The sequence below is a fragment of the Barbus barbus genome (genome assembly GCF_936440315.1).
Source record: "Barbus barbus genome assembly, chromosome: 24".
Taxonomy (NCBI): domain Eukaryota; kingdom Metazoa; phylum Chordata; class Actinopteri; order Cypriniformes; family Cyprinidae; genus Barbus; species Barbus barbus.
Genome location: NC_136752.1, coordinates 22,092,102 through 22,111,397, shown reverse-complemented (window position 1 = coordinate 22,111,397; position 19,296 = coordinate 22,092,102). Strand labels below are relative to the sequence as shown.

General features: G+C 37.0%; 1 protein-coding gene across 6 annotated transcripts in view; it reads left to right on the top strand.

Annotated features, from left to right (window-relative positions):
- enah (ENAH actin regulator) overlaps nucleotides 1-19,296 on the top strand; it is a 90,374-nt gene that overhangs the window by 49,087 nt on the left and 21,991 nt on the right. For all 6 annotated transcript variants that reach the window (XM_079375549.1, XM_079375547.1, XM_079375548.1 and 3 more), the window contains one exon: nucleotides 12,962-13,034. In XM_079375549.1, the coding sequence (XP_079231675.1) occupies nucleotides 12,962-13,034 (73 nt within the window). The remainder of the gene's footprint in view (nucleotides 1-12,961; nucleotides 13,035-19,296) is intronic.

Sequence of the window (19,296 nt, the reverse complement as noted above, 5' to 3'; positions counted from 1 at the left end):
GATTATCAGAAATGTTTGCCAGGGTTAAAAGTGTGAAATGAGATGAGGTAAGCAGTTATTTAGAAAAAGCTGCACTTTTGTGGAATGTGCTGAGCTACTGTGTAATGTGACAAATACCGGTTACATTAGTAGCGTTACTCACCGGCATTGGTGCGTGTGCTATGCTGTCTCTGCTGATTTTCCTAATGCCTTTAGGTTCCTGGCATGGAGACAGTGATTTTGGGGAGTGTGTTAAACTGCACTAACCAGCCAGCAGTAGGATCCCATGTGACTGAGCCAAAGCAGGAAAGCATAATTGGCTCTCCCTTAATTCACATTGTCAATATTAAGCTGTGTACAGCTGCGGTAGAGCTAAATAAGTTCTATTAGAGCCAGCTAACCAACTTCAGTCTGCGTGAACTTCAGTCTGCTCTCTAAGTGAACTTATTTGCATCGTGTGCTTGTATTAGCTCTTTTACTGAAGCTCTGAAGTCAAGATGCAATTAACCTTTGGTGTGTGTTTAAGGGCTTTGAGGTTTGTTCACGTTTGTCCAATAATAGTATTTATGCATTTTTGACCTTTAAAATCCTTCTTGACTGTTTTTGACGCACATTTACTTGCATAACTCTTAAAACCACCAGTCAAGCAATTTAGAAAATTAATGCACTGGTGGGCAAAAAAAAACAACACTTGATTTGTTTTAAACAATTTAGCTCTTAGCTCTTTGGCATTATTTATTAATTCTCTTGGCATATTCACATAAAAAAAAATTCATAAGTAAAATACTGATTGTACAGTGAATTTCAGTGTTGCTAGGCAGACTTGTTACTAAATCATGTCAGCCAGTGTTTTCTTAGCATATTCATGATCTCAGGTGGGCTAATACCCGTCAAATACCACATGCCTCAATCCCAGAATGTGATCCACTGTCTTCTACCCTGTGTCTAAACACGGACTCAGGTGGAATAACAATGTAGTCATCCCTTTTTTAAGACTCTTAGTTGATATGTTTGTATTTTTGGAGCATCACATCGAGTAGTATGTTTACATGGCCTGATAGGAATGTTTGTGACCCTTTTGTGCGTCATCCTGTTGTAAAAGCAAGTTCAGCTAATGGCGATTCCCCTTTGAAGACAATCATGTATATATTTTGTTTGGTTTTATGTGCCGCATGTGTCATCCGGCCCCCGAAGTGACATGTGAGAGTTTGCTGAGGAGTCCAGGGGAATCAAAAGTTCTTTTTTACAAACCCCTAGAATGCGTCTGCTAATTTTAGTCGAGTGTAATATGCAACAGAGTCACATGCCAGGGTGATGTTACCCTGACACTGGAGCCATGGACTGTGGGAGATTTGGTGAGTTTTTATATAAATGCTGTTGCCAGCATGACTGAGGATCTCTGTTGCAAGGCAGACGGCCCTAGAGCTCTTGGCAACATGGACTATATATACATGGAGGCGTGATGGATGTGCTGATTGATGTATTGGTGAGGTAATGTATGAACATGTTTGTCACTGAGAAATCAAACTGTCCAAACCAGACAATCCGCCTGCAGAGTTTACATGAGAAATGTGACCTTTTATCTTTCCCACGGGTAATTGGAGTTTAATTATCGTAAACTTTACTCTTTCTTCGCTTTTGTTTTTTTGGTTATCTCCCACCTTGACATGACCGCAAGGAATGTGTGAACAAAAGCGTGATTGCTCACTGGCACAGACAGCCAGGTGTTTGTGGTTTAGGACTAGGATGTGAAGTTTGTTTGTAGTGCTGATGGGACAGCAGCAGCTAGGTAATTTAGTTGCTGTTGGTTAAGCTCCTCCAATACCCTGGCTTAGCTGAAGCCGTGTGATTTCTCACGCCGGGGAAATCTCAGTGGGGAAAAAGACCTTGTCTTCTACCTAAATAATCACCTTGACAATGTAGACTGTTGTTGACATTTTCTTTCACAATTGAGATGCGCAGATAATAATACTTTGATTGATGATTATGTTCATGTTATGACTGTTCATCTTGTTTGTCTAAATGAAAAAAAAAAACATTTAACAGCCTTACTGGCATTTTAAAGATTAAGCTTAACCTTGTGTTAGATGATGGAAAAGGTGATCTAAAGGTAAAAACAGGTTTAATTGGGAATGCTCAATTAAAAATATTGACTATTAATCAGTTTTTAAAAAAAAAATCTATTAGAGTATTTTCTCTTTTTCCATATGTAAACAAGATATAAAAACAAGATGAATTTGCCTGATGAGTGAAACAATAGGCACGTTTCCATTACAGATTTGCGCAAAACTTTGGTGATATTTTATAAATGTCAATAAAAAAATGAAATGACCGCGTTTCCATTAACAGATGTTATGCGACAAAAACTCAGTTTTTTCCTCTCGCGATAAGTCATGACAATGGAATTTGATTTTGACAGATTTTGGCTATATTTAATCGAAGGAGGCATGTGCATGTATCTTTACAAAAGCAGTGCAGAGAGCTGCTTCAGAAACCTGTGCGACGCACCTCATACAGTATAAACACAAGCATTGACTAGAGTGGCTAGGATCAACTCTGGTGGCCGTATCAGAGCCACACTGCGCCGCAGATGTGTGCAGTGTAAACTGTCTAAGCATGAATGGCAGGCAAAGCCCCTTATACTTGAGAGTGGCCACATATTAAGTGTTTCTTGGAGGTTATAGTACATTGAAGACTGATCATATGACATATGATATGATGTTTCCATTGCAGTTTTGCGAATTATTCCTTTTTCGCATTGCCTGAAAAACCACCTCATGCGAGCGTAAAAACATTTTTGCGATTTATATGAGTGTTTTTGCGTAATTTGAAGGATAATGGAAATGTGCCTAGTTGTGATATGTAAAATTAATAGTATTTATAAGGCTTGTTTTCAGAGGATATCTTTGAATATATATATATATATATATATTTATTAGTAAGTGCGTGTTTTTTTTATTTTTTTATTATTATTTTAAAATCTGCCAGTCACAAGACTAAATACTACTTCTAGATCAATTTCAGTAAAACTTTGTTACTCAGCTTTGCTTTTAATGTGTATTTATGAGTTTTAATTGTTTAGATATACTTAATAAATGACAAAAGTACATAATATACAGTGCCTATAGAAAGTCTTCATACCCCTTCATTTTTTTTCCATTTTATGTTGCGTTATGTTAAACTGCTTTAAATTACTTTTTTTTTTTTTTTTTTTCACACAAATCTACACCTTACTCACCATAATGATTTATCACAACTTTGCAAATTTATTAAAAAGGAAACACTGAAAAAATGACATTGCATAAGTCACTTTTGCTTAGCTTTGACACTTGCAATTTAGATCAGGAGCATTCCAGTTTCACTGGATCATCTTTGAGATGTTTCTATACTCCGACTGGAGTTAACCTGTGGCAAATTCAGCTGATTGGACATGATTTGGAAAGGCACACACACCTGTCTATATAAAGTTTAACAGCTGAAATGGATGTCAGAGCAAAAACTAAGCCATGAGGTCAAAGGAATGGCCTGCAGAGCTGAGAGACAGGATTGTGTTGAGACAGATCTGGGGAAGACTACAGAAAAAAATCTGCTGTGTTGAAGGTTCACAGGAGCATTTGGCCTCCATAATCCTTAATGGATGAAGTTTGAAACAATCAGGACTCTTCCAAGATCTAGCCTCCTGGCCAAACTAAGCAAATTGAAGGAGAAGGGTCTTGGTTAGAGAGGTGATCAAAACACTGATGGTCACTCTGGTTGAGCTCTATGATCTTATGTGGAGATGGGAGAAACTTACAGAAGGACAAACATCACTGCGACACTCCACCAATCTGGGCTTGATGGCAAAGTGACTAAACTCAAGCTTCTCCCCAGTAAAGATACATGAAACCTTGATTGGAATTTGCAAAAATACACCCAAATAACTCGGACTATGAGAAAAAAAAAAAAAAAAAAAAAGATTCTCTGGTCTGATGAACCTCATGCATGGTGGCGGAAGCATCGTGCAGTGGGGGTGTTTTTTAGCGGCAGGGACTGGGAAGTGATCAGAGATGACGGAAAGCTGAATGCAGCTAAATACAGAGATATCTTTATTGAAAACCTGGTTTAGAGCGCTCGGAACCTCAGACTTGGCTGAAAGTTCACCTTCCAACATGACAATCACCCTACGCACACAGCCAAGACAATGCAGGAGTGGCTTAGGGACGACTCTATGAACGTCCTCTAGTGGCCCAGCCAGAGCTGGGACTTGGAACCAATCAGACATCTTTGGAGAAACCTATAAATGGCTGTTCATCGATGATCCCCAGCCAACCTGACGTGGCTTGAGATGATCTAAAGAGAAGAATGGCAAAAAAACAAACAAATGCAGAAATGCAAACTTGTTGCATCATACCCAAAAAGACCTGAGGCTGTAATTGTTGCCAAAGGGCTTGAACTAAGTTTTGAGTTTCAGTGTTTCCTTTTGTAAATTTGCAAAGTTGTGATAAATCTGGATTTTGCTTTGTCATTGTTGAGTGAGGTGTAGATTTATGTGGGGAAACAAAAAGTAATTTAAAGCAGTTTAACATAACGCAACCATAACAAAAAGTGAAAAAAATTAAGGTGTATGAAGACTTTCTATAGTCATTGTACATTATAACACAAAATACAAGCAAGTATGCTTTTTTGTGAGGTTCTTAAGCCTCAAATTCCATCTTAGATGATTTTCAAACTGATACCCAGAGTCTTCCACATCCTTTTACCTAAAATGGGAAAAAATCTGATCTTGAGATGTCCGAATACCTAAGATGTCACATGGCTAATGTGCCCTGACCTTCATTTCATCACTTTCTTAGATGGAAGGGTGGACTAGCAGTCTAGTAAGAAAAGTAGTAGCACAGAAAAACAAACTTGTATACTCCTATTTTTTGGATTATCAGAAACGTTACCTGACAACTGTTATAACTAAGACTGATCATATTACGATAAAATGGAGCTCTAAATTTAGGTATCTGTCACCAGCTTCCATATAACATCCTGCCTGGACCAGTAGCCTATCTGCAACATGTAAGAAGGTCATGAGTTAAGGTTTCTGTGCCACCTTTTAGTGTATAAATACTGTCTTGTGACGACCTGTTGACAGTCGTGAAATATGTGGGATTGCATGAGCTCATCCATGTCAGAACAAAGCAGGCTTTTCACCCCATCCCACCGTAGACCCCCAGGAGCCTTCTGCGTCTAGAGGTCTAAATGAAGGTCACCGTGCTTTGAGACTTCACAGTTTGGTAGGACAGGTGTTTTTGTCTTTTGAGACATGGTACCTCTGAGAGGAAATAGAAAGACAGAACATTCCTGAGCCAAAAAGAGTTTGTTTTTCTTGTCGTGGAGCCTAAATAAATATGGTTTGAAAGGGGTGGGCTTGAACCAGTGTCTGGTATGTGTTTGTTTTCTGACTAGTGACACCACATGACTACCAAATTGCTCCAACAGCCAAGGTGGGAGAGATGACGTTGGCAGCCCAGAACACTTTTTATTGATGAGATCATTCTCTTGCCCCAGACTCTTAATAGTCCTCGTTGCAGAAGGTTTCTCCTCTCAGCTTTCTAAGTAGTTGCAGAGCTTGGCTTGTCACTTCTTGGGATCTTCCAGGACTCAGGTTGGCTTTGTTGCTGTGGAATTAGTTTAGTTTTGAGTTCTGTTCTTAGTTATGCAGATTCATTCTTCAGCTTTTCTTTTTTTGAATGGGAATATCAGGTATACAAGAGTAGAGCTCAATATCTCCCAGTGGGACTTGGTCCAGGTTCAGAGCATCAGAGCAGAAAGGCAGGCCTGCAGGCACCTGTCCATCATGCCAGCCCCCAGAGTGTACCGCTTCCCGCAGAAGATCAGCCGCACTGAGATCATCTTGAGGAGTGAGTTTGATGGGGAGGGATTGGGCTTTAACCATGAGAGACTCAGCAGGGGCAATCAGGTACTTTGGGATGGTACATCTCTTTTTCAAGGATCATTCACTGCTGTGTTCAAATAAACTGTGATGTGCTTGTGGTATGTAGTAAAATGGCTATGAATAAAGCAGAATATACCCTATAGAATATTAAGATGTAACAACCTTTTTAAAGTCTGACCTTTGTAAGAATCTGGATCAGTATTTGATATGCTTAAGCCTGGTTATCAGATTCTGTCCTAGAAAAAAAAGCATAATCTGTCTGAGCACCAATGAAAGCATGTGATAAGATGTTTGTTTACCATGAAGAAAAAAAATTATATTTGTTAAACAATTTAAAGGCATTGTGCTTCATATGAAGTGCACCATGGATAATAATAGATTTACTACCAAAACAAGTTAAAAAAAACAGCAGCGGCTCAGCCAATAGAATTAGTTTGGCGGCAGGATTACAGGGCTTCACAGTGTGAGCGTCTCACTCATATTTGCTACTTAAAATTATGTGTGTGAACTGTAAAATGTATTTAGCAGCACATGAATTTAAAAATAAAGTCCCAATGGGTCCTTAAAAAAATATAGGAAAAAGTTTGTATTTTATTTTTTATGACTAAGGTCATAAACAGTCTTAAATAGCTTGGTATAGCAAATGTCTTAATTATCATATTAAGAGGTCATACATTTGGGCATGGAAAAGCAGGAATCTCAATATACCCCAATGTCATTATTAAACTTAAAGATATGATTTCATTAAATAAATATGAGCACTGGATGTTTCGAAGTAAAACATGGTAGCAGTTCATATTCAGTGAAAATCACACAATATTGCTTATAATCTACTGTTGATGAATTGTGACAATGTTTGCTTTATTGTGTTTATAATGTAATATGTTCTAGATGTCTGTAAGAGTGCATATTTTATCTCCCTTGTCTTTTTGAATGAGCAGCTGGCAATAGTAAAGCATAAAAATTTCAAAATAACAGTCGCCGTCTATTTCGGTCTTGTTTATTGTTAAAGGTTTTGGTTGCCTGTCACAGGAAGTAAAGACTTGACATGCATTATTCAGTATACAGTATATAGTATTAGCACAATAATCTGTTAATTATTGTTATGATTTTTCAATTTAGTTGCACATGTGATCATAAGCATCAAGCTGTTTTTTTTTTTTTTTTTCTAGAAACCTATTGAAAACAATCAGTTCCTTTTTTTAGCACAGCATTGCTTCAGTTTTGAGCACATGGCAGTTTGTAAGTTTCATCAAACCAAGTATGACAGAAACTCAGTTCAAGGTATGTTAATTGTGACAGCTGGCAGATTTTGTCCGATCACTTAACCACTCCACGTTCCTTTACTTTGTTTTAACAGCACAGCCATGCCAAGTTTGTCACGAGAAGTCATTAAATGTCTCAAACAGATTGTCCACAACGATCCAAGGGCTGCTCTCTTTTTCTCAGTGAAATATGTGCTTGTTTTAGCTCTGTGTGCTGAGTCAGTCGTTTCACTCATTTTGCAGCCATTCTCACTTTCTCAATCCTGTAGATAATATGGTTTCCCAATGTCATTTCAGCTTTGTCAGAAACGCAAGTGACGTGTTTGTGATGGTCTACACAATGTAATGATTCTAGTTTGACAATAGCTTCTAAAGACATCCGTTATCTCAACAAAAGATATAACACATTGTATGGACTACAGTTTGACAGGATGTCTTTAGATAAAAGCAGTCTTTCCAGTTTATTTCAGAAGTGCTAAATATGATTGTTTACACCCTGCACATGTTCAGTGGTCAGATTTTCTTTCATTTGGACTACAATTGGCAGAACTGTTTCCAAGCAGAACTACTTTTATTAGGAAACATTGCATCAAAAAAGCCTCCCCCCAATGGTTTTGCAGCTCATTCCTGCCAGTGCAGTTGTTTACCCACCCCAGGGCTGAAGTGGGATCAGGTGATGCTATTTAGTATCTCTGGGGTAATGCCGAACACTGAAAACATCAACACCTCGTACATGAGGCAGTTGAGCTATAGGGCCAGTAGTATTCCTAGTTACTAATTTTATTTTATTAGAATATAAGATTTTTTATTTTGCTATTTTATTTTTTATTTTACTTTTTACTTTATTTTAATTTTTTTTTTTTTACATTGGAGGTTATCAATTCTGTGTGGACACAACAGACTGTGTAACTAGATGGACAATCTATTCTGAGTAAGTAGAACCCAGTAACTACTATTTTTAGGTCCCAGTCCCATTTCTTGCCAGATTTGCTGTCTGTCTTTGAGCCCTAAATAAAAAGACTTGTCAAAACAGTGATGCTAACGATTTTCATTATATCCTAATCCTAGAATGCCTGCTAAAACAGACCAAGAGTCTCCTTTGACTCGTTCACCTTACATTTACATTTACATTTATTCATTTAGTTGACGCTTTTATCCAAAGCGACTTACAATTGCTATATATGTCAGAGGTCGCACGCCTCTGGAGCAACTAGGGGTTAAGTGTCTTGCTCAGGGACACATTGGTGTCTCACAGTGGATTCGAACCCGGGTCTCTCACACCAAAGGCATGTGTCTTATCCACTGCGCCATCACCACCTTTCTACCACCGAGACAGAAATCCTGTATACATTGACATGCAACATTTCTTTTGACTCTCATAATCTTGCTTTAATTACGTCCCATTTAACCAGTTCACAGACTTGCTCAGAATCCAATCAGAATCGGTTTAGAGCTAGAGGACAAATCATTTGCTTTCTCATCTTCAAATTATGCAGCACTTGACTGTAATTTTCCCATTTGTGGAACCACAACTGTGGAATTAATTGGAGGGCTTGGGCCCGTGTTGTGCGATGCATATGAGTGATAAGGGGATTTGTGTGTTGTATTTACAAGGTGACAGCATCAGGGTGTGGTAATGAGGCTCTGTGTCAAATTATGTTTGTTTTTTCCAAATGCTGTTATAAAACATCGAGGAGAAAAAATGGTGGTGTCTCAATCTTGGACTGATTGTCAAGCCTTTGGGCATTATGAATGCTGCTTGCTAAGAGAAGCATCCCAATTACTATTGCTGATGTATGTAGGTTTAAGAATTTGAATAATCGCTTTAATGTAAATGAGTTGCTCTACAATTGCAACACATTAGTTTATATCCAGACCAACCATGACCATGATGGGACATTTGTTGATCGCCTAATTTGTGTTTCTGTTACTTACCATGTTGCACCTGATTAGAGCATTTATGGATTAATGTGGATGTTTTATGTGGCTATTTGTTAAAAAGATTCACACACAAATTAACATTTGGTTATAATTTACTAAGCCTCATGTCATTCCAAAGCTGTATGACTTTATTTCTTCTGTAGAACAGATGATATCTCAAAGAATATTTAGATTTAATATTTAAATTTTTGGTCCATACAGTAAATGTCAAGCCAGTTTTGCGCCCATTGACTTTCATTGTATCGACCGAAATCTTAAAAATATATTTTTTTGTTCCACGGAAGTAAAATAAAATTCAAAATAAACAAACAAACAAATTTTAAAAACTATACAGTGATAACCAAACATTTCTTGGCATACCATTTCAAATATTTTGAGTTATAAAAAAAAAAAAAAAAAATGAAATGAGATCCAGTATCGTTTTATGTATTAATATATGGTCACATTTACAGTAGTATTATATATTTGTGGTATGTACATATTGTAAGTACTGGTAAACTGCACAAAGTTTCAGAAGAAAACAGAATTTATTTTTCCTCCCTTGTGCTCATTGTGCTCTTATTATGGTCCTAAACTATGGTGTGAATTTTGATGGTGTGAAAGATGTTTCAGCTCTATGAAATTAAAGCTGTCCGGTGTATTCACGGCTATTAGTTGTTGGTGACATCATCCGATAACTTGATTTCAAGCCCATTACTTAATCCTGCGGCCAAGACGAGCTTTGTTTCTCTCTGCAGTGCTTAGAGAAACGTCCTTGATCCTCCCTGAGGAAAATAGTGTATATCTAAAATTTGCCCTTCGTAGTAGATCTCCAGATTTTAGACTCTCGTCTGTATCTTGTTGTCCTTGCCTTGAAAGGGTTAAACCCCCTGTTTTCCTCCACCCACCTGATCGTAATAGTTGTGATGTGGTTGTAACATTGACCGCTTTACCCTTTGCCCATCCAGGCATGAATAATTGATCAGGTCCGGAAAGTGCAATAAGTGGACCACATCCTGCTCAGTGAATGTTGTGGCAGAGCGTCTAACGTCTGACTGCCAGCCTATTGGTCCAGTCTTTTTCTTACCACCGCGGTGTTTGCTTGAGAATAGCCAGAACAACATGCTGCTCTCTTTGAGATCTCATGGAGTCATTGATGGAAGTTTAGGAGCTGATGTGAATGGCTCTAGTGCACTTGTTACAAGTGTACCTAAAGACCAGGATGGACTTCTACAATACATCTGCTGTCAGAAGAGGCTCGGTGGCTCTCTCCTCTCATGTAGGTGCTATTCTTACTCTTTAGCTTTCATTTGGTCCGTAAAATTTAAACAGAGCAGATATTTGAGTGTGATCTCTGGGTTCACTAGTTTATTTAGTTATTTTTAGTTATTTTATTAAATGATTTTCTATTATACTGTGATTTTATTGTTTGTGTTTGAATAATTGTTGATTTTTGTGTGAATCGAGCAAGCTAATTTGGTGCAAGTTCACTAAGAAACAAATTATGCATATAACAATGCACTGGCATTTTTATAATTTAATTATTATTTTTAATTAATACATATTAAACTAATATAAGATGCTAATTTAATTATGCTTCTAATGATGCACCATGTTTATTATTTATATTTTATATTTTATTTTATTTGTGCATGCTAGTAGAATAAGAAGTCCACTTGTAGGTTATGCTATCTGTGTGTGATCTAATGGCAGTACATTACCAAACTAGCTTGAAGGAGGATCAGTCCATATTAAAGATGACACTGAGTGCTTTTGGATCAGAGCCAGCCTTTAAAGTGCTGTTCAGATGGGCCGGGGTTAAATGGGCTAAATATGCTTGCCTTTGTCAGAGTTTCAAATTGCAGTCATTGCACTCAAAAATCTCTATAATGTGGCCATAAAAACAAATCAAGTTAATATTTGTATAACTTGACCTTGGTCTCTGGAGAGACTATATTTGCTGACTCATTAGATATCATCCAAATAGCTTTGATAATTTGTGATTAGCTCATCACATTTTAAGAGAAATGTTTGTTTCTGTTCAAGGAAGGACGAGAAACTGAGGGTGCCTGCTTATATAACAGGGCCTTTTACATACACATTAATGCTAGCGTAGGTGTGGATTTTTATGTTAAAGACAAAGAACATTTGAGAAGGGAATTTGTAGAGTGGGTTACACAAACATGGACAATCACGAATGGTTGGTTTTCTTAAAGGGGTGCACAGAACTGTAATGTTAGATTATATTTGACAGATGAGTTGATTACTGTTTGGCTTGTCCAGATGGTTCAGCTCTAATGTCATATTTGTTCATGGAGCCTTGTGCTGTAGGGAGAATTCTGCATTCAGACTTGTTTAATCCAATTAAGGTGTTCTGCAAGCCATTTGTTTCTGGTTAAAGTTGAGTTTAGCTTTGCTACTTGGTGAGCATTGCATACCATGATCTACTTTGCTGCAACTTTCATGGTGATGTAAAAAAGATGCTACTTATTATCCCAGGACAGATGTTGTTTTATGTTTTGTAAGTCATGTTTTGTTAATTGTTGTTTTGTTTTATGTTGTTCCTCAGGTTTTATATTGTCGATTTGTTTGTTTTTGTTTTTTAGGTTTTATGTTAAGTTATATATTTTATAATTTTTGTTTATTTTTTACTTTTTTATTGTTTTTTGTGAAATTTTATGTTTTATGATTTTTTTATGACACGTAATGTATGTTAAATGTTATGTTTTATGTTATGTTCTTCAGGTTTTATATTGTTTTTTGTTATTTTTTAGGCTATATCTTGTTTTATATTTTGTTAAATGTTATGTTTGTTTTTTAAATATGAAGAAAAATATTTTTTAGGGTGTTATATTATGTTTTGTGATTTCAACTTGCATAGATTTTATTATTTTGGCATAATCCATTAAAACATTTTCAACTATCGGCCTTTTGTTGGGCAGATGGTCTCAAATCAGCAATGTGGACCAGTCCTTTTGCGGTGTTGTCAATAGTTTGTCTATATGTTGCTTTTAAGACTACCTTCCCCCATTACAATGATGAAACTGCAGGAAAGAAACAGGTCAAACAGGTGTAAGGATAAAAAAGCTCTTGTTTTTGCAGTGCCCTGCTGTGTGTAGCAAATAAACCGGAAATGGCAGAGGGCATATGTAGTCTGGTAATGAGCTACAAAGAGGGCCTTACCTCCAGACTCTATAAAAAGACCTCTCTCACCTGCACAATGCTGTATTGATCGATTAGTCAAGTGTGTCATGGCAGAGACTTGTCCTGTGTTCAGGCTAAGCTTTCATTCAGAACTCGCTCAAATTCAGCCTGGCAAAATCAGCAAAGCCTCTATAGTCAAACTATGCTGTAAAATAAGACAATGTCAAGGCTTAGGTTTCCGTCTGCGTGATATATTTTCAGCATGAGGTCATCAGCCTTCCTTCCTTCCGTTTATATATTGATTTTATTTTAGTTTATAATGATGTTTGTTACAGTTATGCATATGCTTCTCTCATAATTTCTGTCCTTCATTCAAAAATGCTATAATGTTACATTTGTTTAGGTAAAGTGACAAAGTGACAGATTTGGCGCTTAGCACTTCTTTTTTTATGCACAGTGATTTGAACTGCTGCTGACGTTTCCTTTAACAGATAATCTTTTCCCCTTTCCCTGATATATAATGTCCTAATTAACTCTTGCTGTCCAACGCACCTGATCGATGTGTCTTGCAGCCAGCGGCCCATGTTTCTCTCTCTCTCTCTAAAACCTGATCTTCTGTCACTCTTTTGGGGCTTGTCCAGCATACTTTACATTATTGATCAGATTTCAAAGTTCTTTCCAAGTTTCAAACTGATGCTTATTCCAGATTTTTCCCTTTTTTTTCCCACAGGCCCCCCAATGCCAAGACAGACCCCTCAGGTGCAGAATGGCCCATCACCAGAGGACCTGGAGGTGCAGAGAAGGTAAAAACCAAAGTTACAGACACTGACTGCAGTAAACTGTACAAATGGGGGTTGACGCGTATAGTAGCTTGAATCAGCTAGCCAACAAAAAGCCTTCGGGTTCTGATGCTTATTCATCATTTAAAGGTGTGGTCAGTTATTTATGTCATGGACGCTTATTTGTTTTCCCCAAATACCAACAGAACTGTGATATTTACTCTTCTTAATTAATTCTTTAGGTGTAAAATAGGGCTGCAGATCGATTAATCACAATTAATCGATTCAAAATAAGTTTGTTTACATACTGTATGTGTTAGTTTTAGTGGGAAAATGACACCCACAAAACACCTTCCACCCCATGGAAGAACACGTGCACTCATAGATTACGAGTTGACATCTGCATGTGTGATGGTGAGAATATGAACCAGGTGAACTCTCACACTGCAGAATCAAACGCAGATAGTGCAGCAATGTAATGTTAATGTCTATTGGACTAAGTTCAGTTAAATCACCACTTTGAAGCCCTGAATTCGCTTTTTCATGAGCGTGTTTTATCAAGATTTCTGTGGACTTCAAAAGGATGACAGAGGCTGTTACTCACCCTGGTCTTGTTAATGAAAAGCTTTTCTGCAATGAGTTCCCAAAGGAAGCAGCAGTCAAGGTTTAGGCTGCTTGACTGGAATATACATGCTCAAAGCTCACTGCTTGCTTCTCACTGCTTGCAACTATTGCATCTCTATTGGTTTTCATTGCAGTAAGGCTTAATTTTACCAAGAGTCGGTGCTATATTGTGAATATAGTCATTTTAAGTCCTGTTAGTAAGCATGGCATTTTACAAATGTAAAAAAAAAATATCTATATGAAAAATGAAAAAAAAAAATATAGAATTTAATTTATATTAGTGCTGTCAATCGTAAATATGTTGAAATAAAGAAATGCATGACAAACTGGTTTAAGGAAACAGAACCTTTCACACCTCCACCAGGTATGAGACATAATCCTTGTTACTCTTTTGTTTTTATTCAGCCATTATCATATATAGCCTTTATACTGGCAATAAAACCTTTACCAAGCCACATCGCTTCAATCCCAGTACACATTTACCCAACTATTATCAAAAGTATTTCTAAATAATTACAACAAACCATTTTCTTGCGACCTTACGTGAAGTATTATGACAGAATGCATATTGAAGAAGAATTGGACCTGTTCTGCAGGTGCATTAGAGCTAACATTAGCATCATGCAACATAAGACAATTTATGTGATTTAATAGTGCACTTTTACTCAAAACTCACTTTAAACCACCATCGAGTGTTTGTAATAACTTCCTTGTGCGATCACATGTGGAATTTGGTCATTTACTGTTGTTAAAATATGCTATTTGTAGCCTTTTCATCGCTGTATAAATTAGCATTTCAGATGCACACATTCATTATTATGAAAATATCCAAATCTCAAGAAAATCACATACAAACCATATCCTATCGCAATCGTGTGTTATTATATTATATAATCTACAGTATAATGGCTGTTGTCATGTTTATTTCTGCTATGTAAAAGCCTTAACATGTATTGTTTGTGATGTTACAACCGCCTCTCCGTTCTTAAGTTGCCAGGTATACATTCCAAGTATAATACACATTAGTAAAAGGATATATTTTCATTTTTATTTGTCTTTAAACACTTTGAGCGGCCACGGTACATTATAAAAGTAGCCCAAAAAAACGCAACCTATGGCTCTGTAATTTTTCCCGTGACTGCATTTTCAAAATAGCCCAATTGTGTGGGAAAACCGAGACCCTGGCAACACTGGTTCACTGTACCCTTATCACACATTGATAGATAACCTTCCGCGCTGCAATGATGGCAAGAAGTTAGGGTCAAACCTAATCAAACGATTAATTTGCATTAAAAATTTGAACGCGTTAACATTTTTAATCGCATGCGTTAATGTTGACAGCCCTAATTGTTTTGTATATGTTTTATATAATATAGTAATATATCAGCTGTTCCCCTAATTCTCTTTTTTTTTGTGGTTACATCAGCTGAAAAATCATTACAAATGTGCAGAAAGAGTATGAAAATCCTTCTACCCATTTTTCTTTAGATTAATATCCGTGACAAATCATTCACAGTAAGAGTTGAGACATTTATTATGTAAAAAGGGTCTATTTTAAAATTGTGTTGTCGTTAATGACTTAATGAAAGTTATTAGCCTTTGCCTCGACGGAGAGTAGAGAAAGATCTTCTACAGATCTGCTACGTGTGTGTTTCTCCATCAGTGATGCATCATTCCATGAGACGAACCCAAGGGAGTCTGGGATGCTCTGTAGAATACTGAATATGATCTCAGTCTTTTGATGGTGACTCAGCAGTGGTCATGTCCTACTTCTCTGCTACAGAAGAAATGTCAAATCTTCACAGGCTTTATCTGCAGAGCCCCTGCAGCCTGTTAAACATTAACCATTGGTGTATTCCCTGCGTGCTGTGAGCCAGGTGAGGACGGCGTTGGACAATGCTGCGCGTCCTGCATAACAAGCATTGTTTGGCTGGCTTTTTCACTCCAGACAGATGCTCCAAGGCATAGTGAAGCGCCCGAGGAGGGTGCACGGCTTCAGTACACTGCAGACACAATACTGATTTATAATCGTGTGCGTCACATCAAGGCGTTGTTTTGGGATTTATTAAAATAGTGTGGGACAGACAGTGCTTTCTCTTGCATAGTTAAATGCTGTGGAGGGCTTAATAGCTTTGGCCTTCCCTTCAAAACTGGTTATTTTTACACAAATAATGTTCTGTGAAAATTTTGTCCCTTTTGTATTCTAATGTTTTAGTGCTGGGTCAGATTAAAATAAGATATTAAATAGACTGCAAAAATAAATGATGGGACTAATCCAGTTTTATTATTATTTGTTTAAAATGTATATATTTTAATGTTAAATTAGCTTATTAGCTATTTTTCAGTTTCTGTTTTAAATTGGAGTAATTTTATGTGCTTTTGACATTTTTAATATTATTATTATTAATATTTTGATTTAGCTTTATATTTTTTCAACCTAATTTCAGTAAATGAAGATGATTTTTAATACTTTGTTAACAATAACACTACCATGCATCCACCTCTTTGATATTTCCATTGTTCAAGAAATTGTATGATAGCAATGCATGGCTACTTTTATGGCAAATGTTTTGTTTTGTTGATTTACAACTGTTAAATTGAGATTCGATTTTGCTTGCATATAAAAAATATTCTTAGTTATTTCAGTTACACTTTATTTTACAGTATGTGTGCTTACCTGTGCTTACAGTGTACTTAAGGAAGTACTGGATAATATATAAGTTAACTACTTGGGTTAGGTTTAGAGGTAGGTTCAGGGTAAGTACCATTATTACCCAGTTATTATAATTAATATAACAAGTATATGAGTAACAGGTTTATAAAATAAACTGCTACCATTATTTCTGTAAATAATTTAGGGCAGTATTTCAAACTGCCCTGACTTACAATCAGCAACTTGACTTTTTGAACTAATCATTAAAGTACCAACTCCTAAAAGTTATTAAATTTAGGAATCGGGAACCACTGGTTGCACACTGTGTTTGACTCACTCAAAAGAAACACGAGGGTTAGCAATAATCATTTTGGGGTGAACTATCCCTTTAAGGAAGTTGAAACAGTCATTCATACGGTGTTCATCAGTCAGGTTCTGTAGTGTACATATAGTGGAAATGTTCCTTATAAGGATATTTTCCCCTTTCTGTGGAAGATCTGTCAGAAAGTAAAGGGCTCACATTCTCTAAAAGAATGTCTTTGAGTGTTTGTAATAGAGTTGGCCTGCTGCCGCCCACCAGGCCGGCCGTGGCGTGCCGGCCCACAGCCATATTTAGCTATTGCAGTCAATGGAACTGGGTGCATGCTTGGTGTCTGATGTCATCTCGTGATGCAAACCTGATACAATGCTGCAAAGAAGAAAGGAATGAGAGGCAGGTTACTCAGACAATTTATAAACAGCCATCGGGGCATCTGCATACTGTCAGAAGATGAATTAGTAGTGCTGTCAGACAGGCCACAGGACTCTGGTGGCGTGTCAAAGGATTTCTGAGGTCATTTTAAAATAAAGGTCACATGCTTGCATGGAAGGTGCTACTTGGAATTTTAGTTATTTTTATAATGCACCGATTGAACGGTTACCTTGAAAAGACATTGACTTACAGACAGAACTTTATAACACAACTTTTATTTTGAACACAGAGTGCTATTGATCTTAATAGCAAGTAGTTTGATCAGTGCAGACCACCCTAAAATGACACATGATTTTGAAGAAATTAGTGTTGGATAATATCTTAATACTTGTAGTAAAAATGACCTTGAAGCAATGACTGAAAAGGTTCTTTTAGTATGAGTTGGTGTCCATTTTTTTTTGTTTGTGCAAAACAACCACTATTTTTGAGGCCCAGAATGTTTCTTCCCGGAGCACTTTTTCAGGATTGTGTTCTTTTTGTTTTTTAATTTTGTGGAGAGTTTTAGTACACACATGGTTTGAATTAGACTCGAGCATTTCTGTAAACCTCATGATGAAATGATGACCAAAAAGCTCTCGAACAACCTCAAAAATGATCCTGTGGCGCATGTATACCCCTTTAGGTCTGAAATGCATGCCATCCGCTGTACTGAGACATGCTACATTTGTATTACTTTCCTGCTGGGAAAAATAAATATTTGGCCATGTCTTCCATCACCAGAACATCACGGATTTTACAGTTTCCAGGGGATTACATGTATTATAATATAGATTGTAGTTTTTAGCTTTCATGTTTTTCTGCAGGCCGTTCCAACTCAGGACAGCAGTGACATGCGAGTCGACTCGTCTTCTGTGAGCCAAAAATATCCCGTATTAGTATTTGATTAAAAAGACATGAAGTGGCATAATGGGAGGATAAAAATAGTCAGCGGGACGCAGATACAGGTTTGCTGCTCTGCCGGTTTTTAGCACATCTGTCAGGTGGAGACACAAAAGAACATTTTCCACAACCATATCCCACTAGCAGGGCGAGAAAAGAGCCACCACCTCATTAGCAGACTGATAGCATAATTTAAAGATGATTGTCATAATCATAGCCACTTCTTCACACTTCAGCACAAGAATGTGCCGGATTGCTCGGCAGCCTCATCCGGATGTCTGTCATCTCTTTATGAATGACTCTTCAGCTACAGAAAGCCCACATCCTGCTTTCTGAGCTCCTTTGGGATGTGCTGTACCGCCCTCTCTGTTCAAAGATGTTCTTCCTTCTGTGTAAGGGGGGGACTCAGTGAGCTGGGTCCAAATTTGTTGAAATTTTGGAGGAAGCCTTGAAAAAGACACCATATGGCTTTGCTTGGACAGCCAATGATAACCAAATTGCCGAGCCTTTCCAGGAGAGAGGGGAGTTGGACTTGCCAAAAAGACTTCAATATGGTGCTCATTCTGCTCTCTTGCACACAATGGTCTGTCATTGTTTAGTCAATGTTGGCTTTTTCTGCACATAATTATTTGTTAGATTTTCAAGTAACACTTCAAATACTGGTAGTGATATTTTGGACTACTTATGATTTTCTTTTATACCACTAATCTTCATACAGCATTTTGGGGTCAAGTTAGAAAAGATATACATAACTTCACATAATTACTTCTTAATGAGTGTTTAATTAAAACAAGTTGCATTTACTTAAAGCAACTCTTTGTTAAATATTAAAAGTGTTGTACGTGGAAATGAAAATAAATGTCTTTTTTCACTAAGCTGACTTTTTTTTTTTTTTTTTTTTTTTTCACTTTATCCACATTTTTCCTACTCCCCATGATGCTTTGCGCAAATTATGGGAGTAACTTTTTACACCATATTCGTTTACACCGTAAGCAGTCAGCAAAATATTCGCTTTATGAACACAATAATAAGCATTTTCAAAAACTAGGTACAATGAGGTGACTTTCACTCACCTTTCAACCATCGATGATTAAAAGGCAATGTAAAAGTGTAAAAGCATTAACAAACTACTTTCAACATACCATGAATAACTCCTAAAGATCCCATTTCAAACCGCAGCAATATTACGGATGTTAAATATCATTATAGTAATAAATGTCTTTATTTCGTAACAATTACATTTAATAGTATCCGTGTGAAAACAAACCTGGAAAGAGACATGAAGATTTGAGGAGAAAAATTAAAGGTTCTTAGTGCATTCCAGATAATTATTCATGGTTAATATCGTAAATTAACTTGGGAGAGCAGACCACAAATGC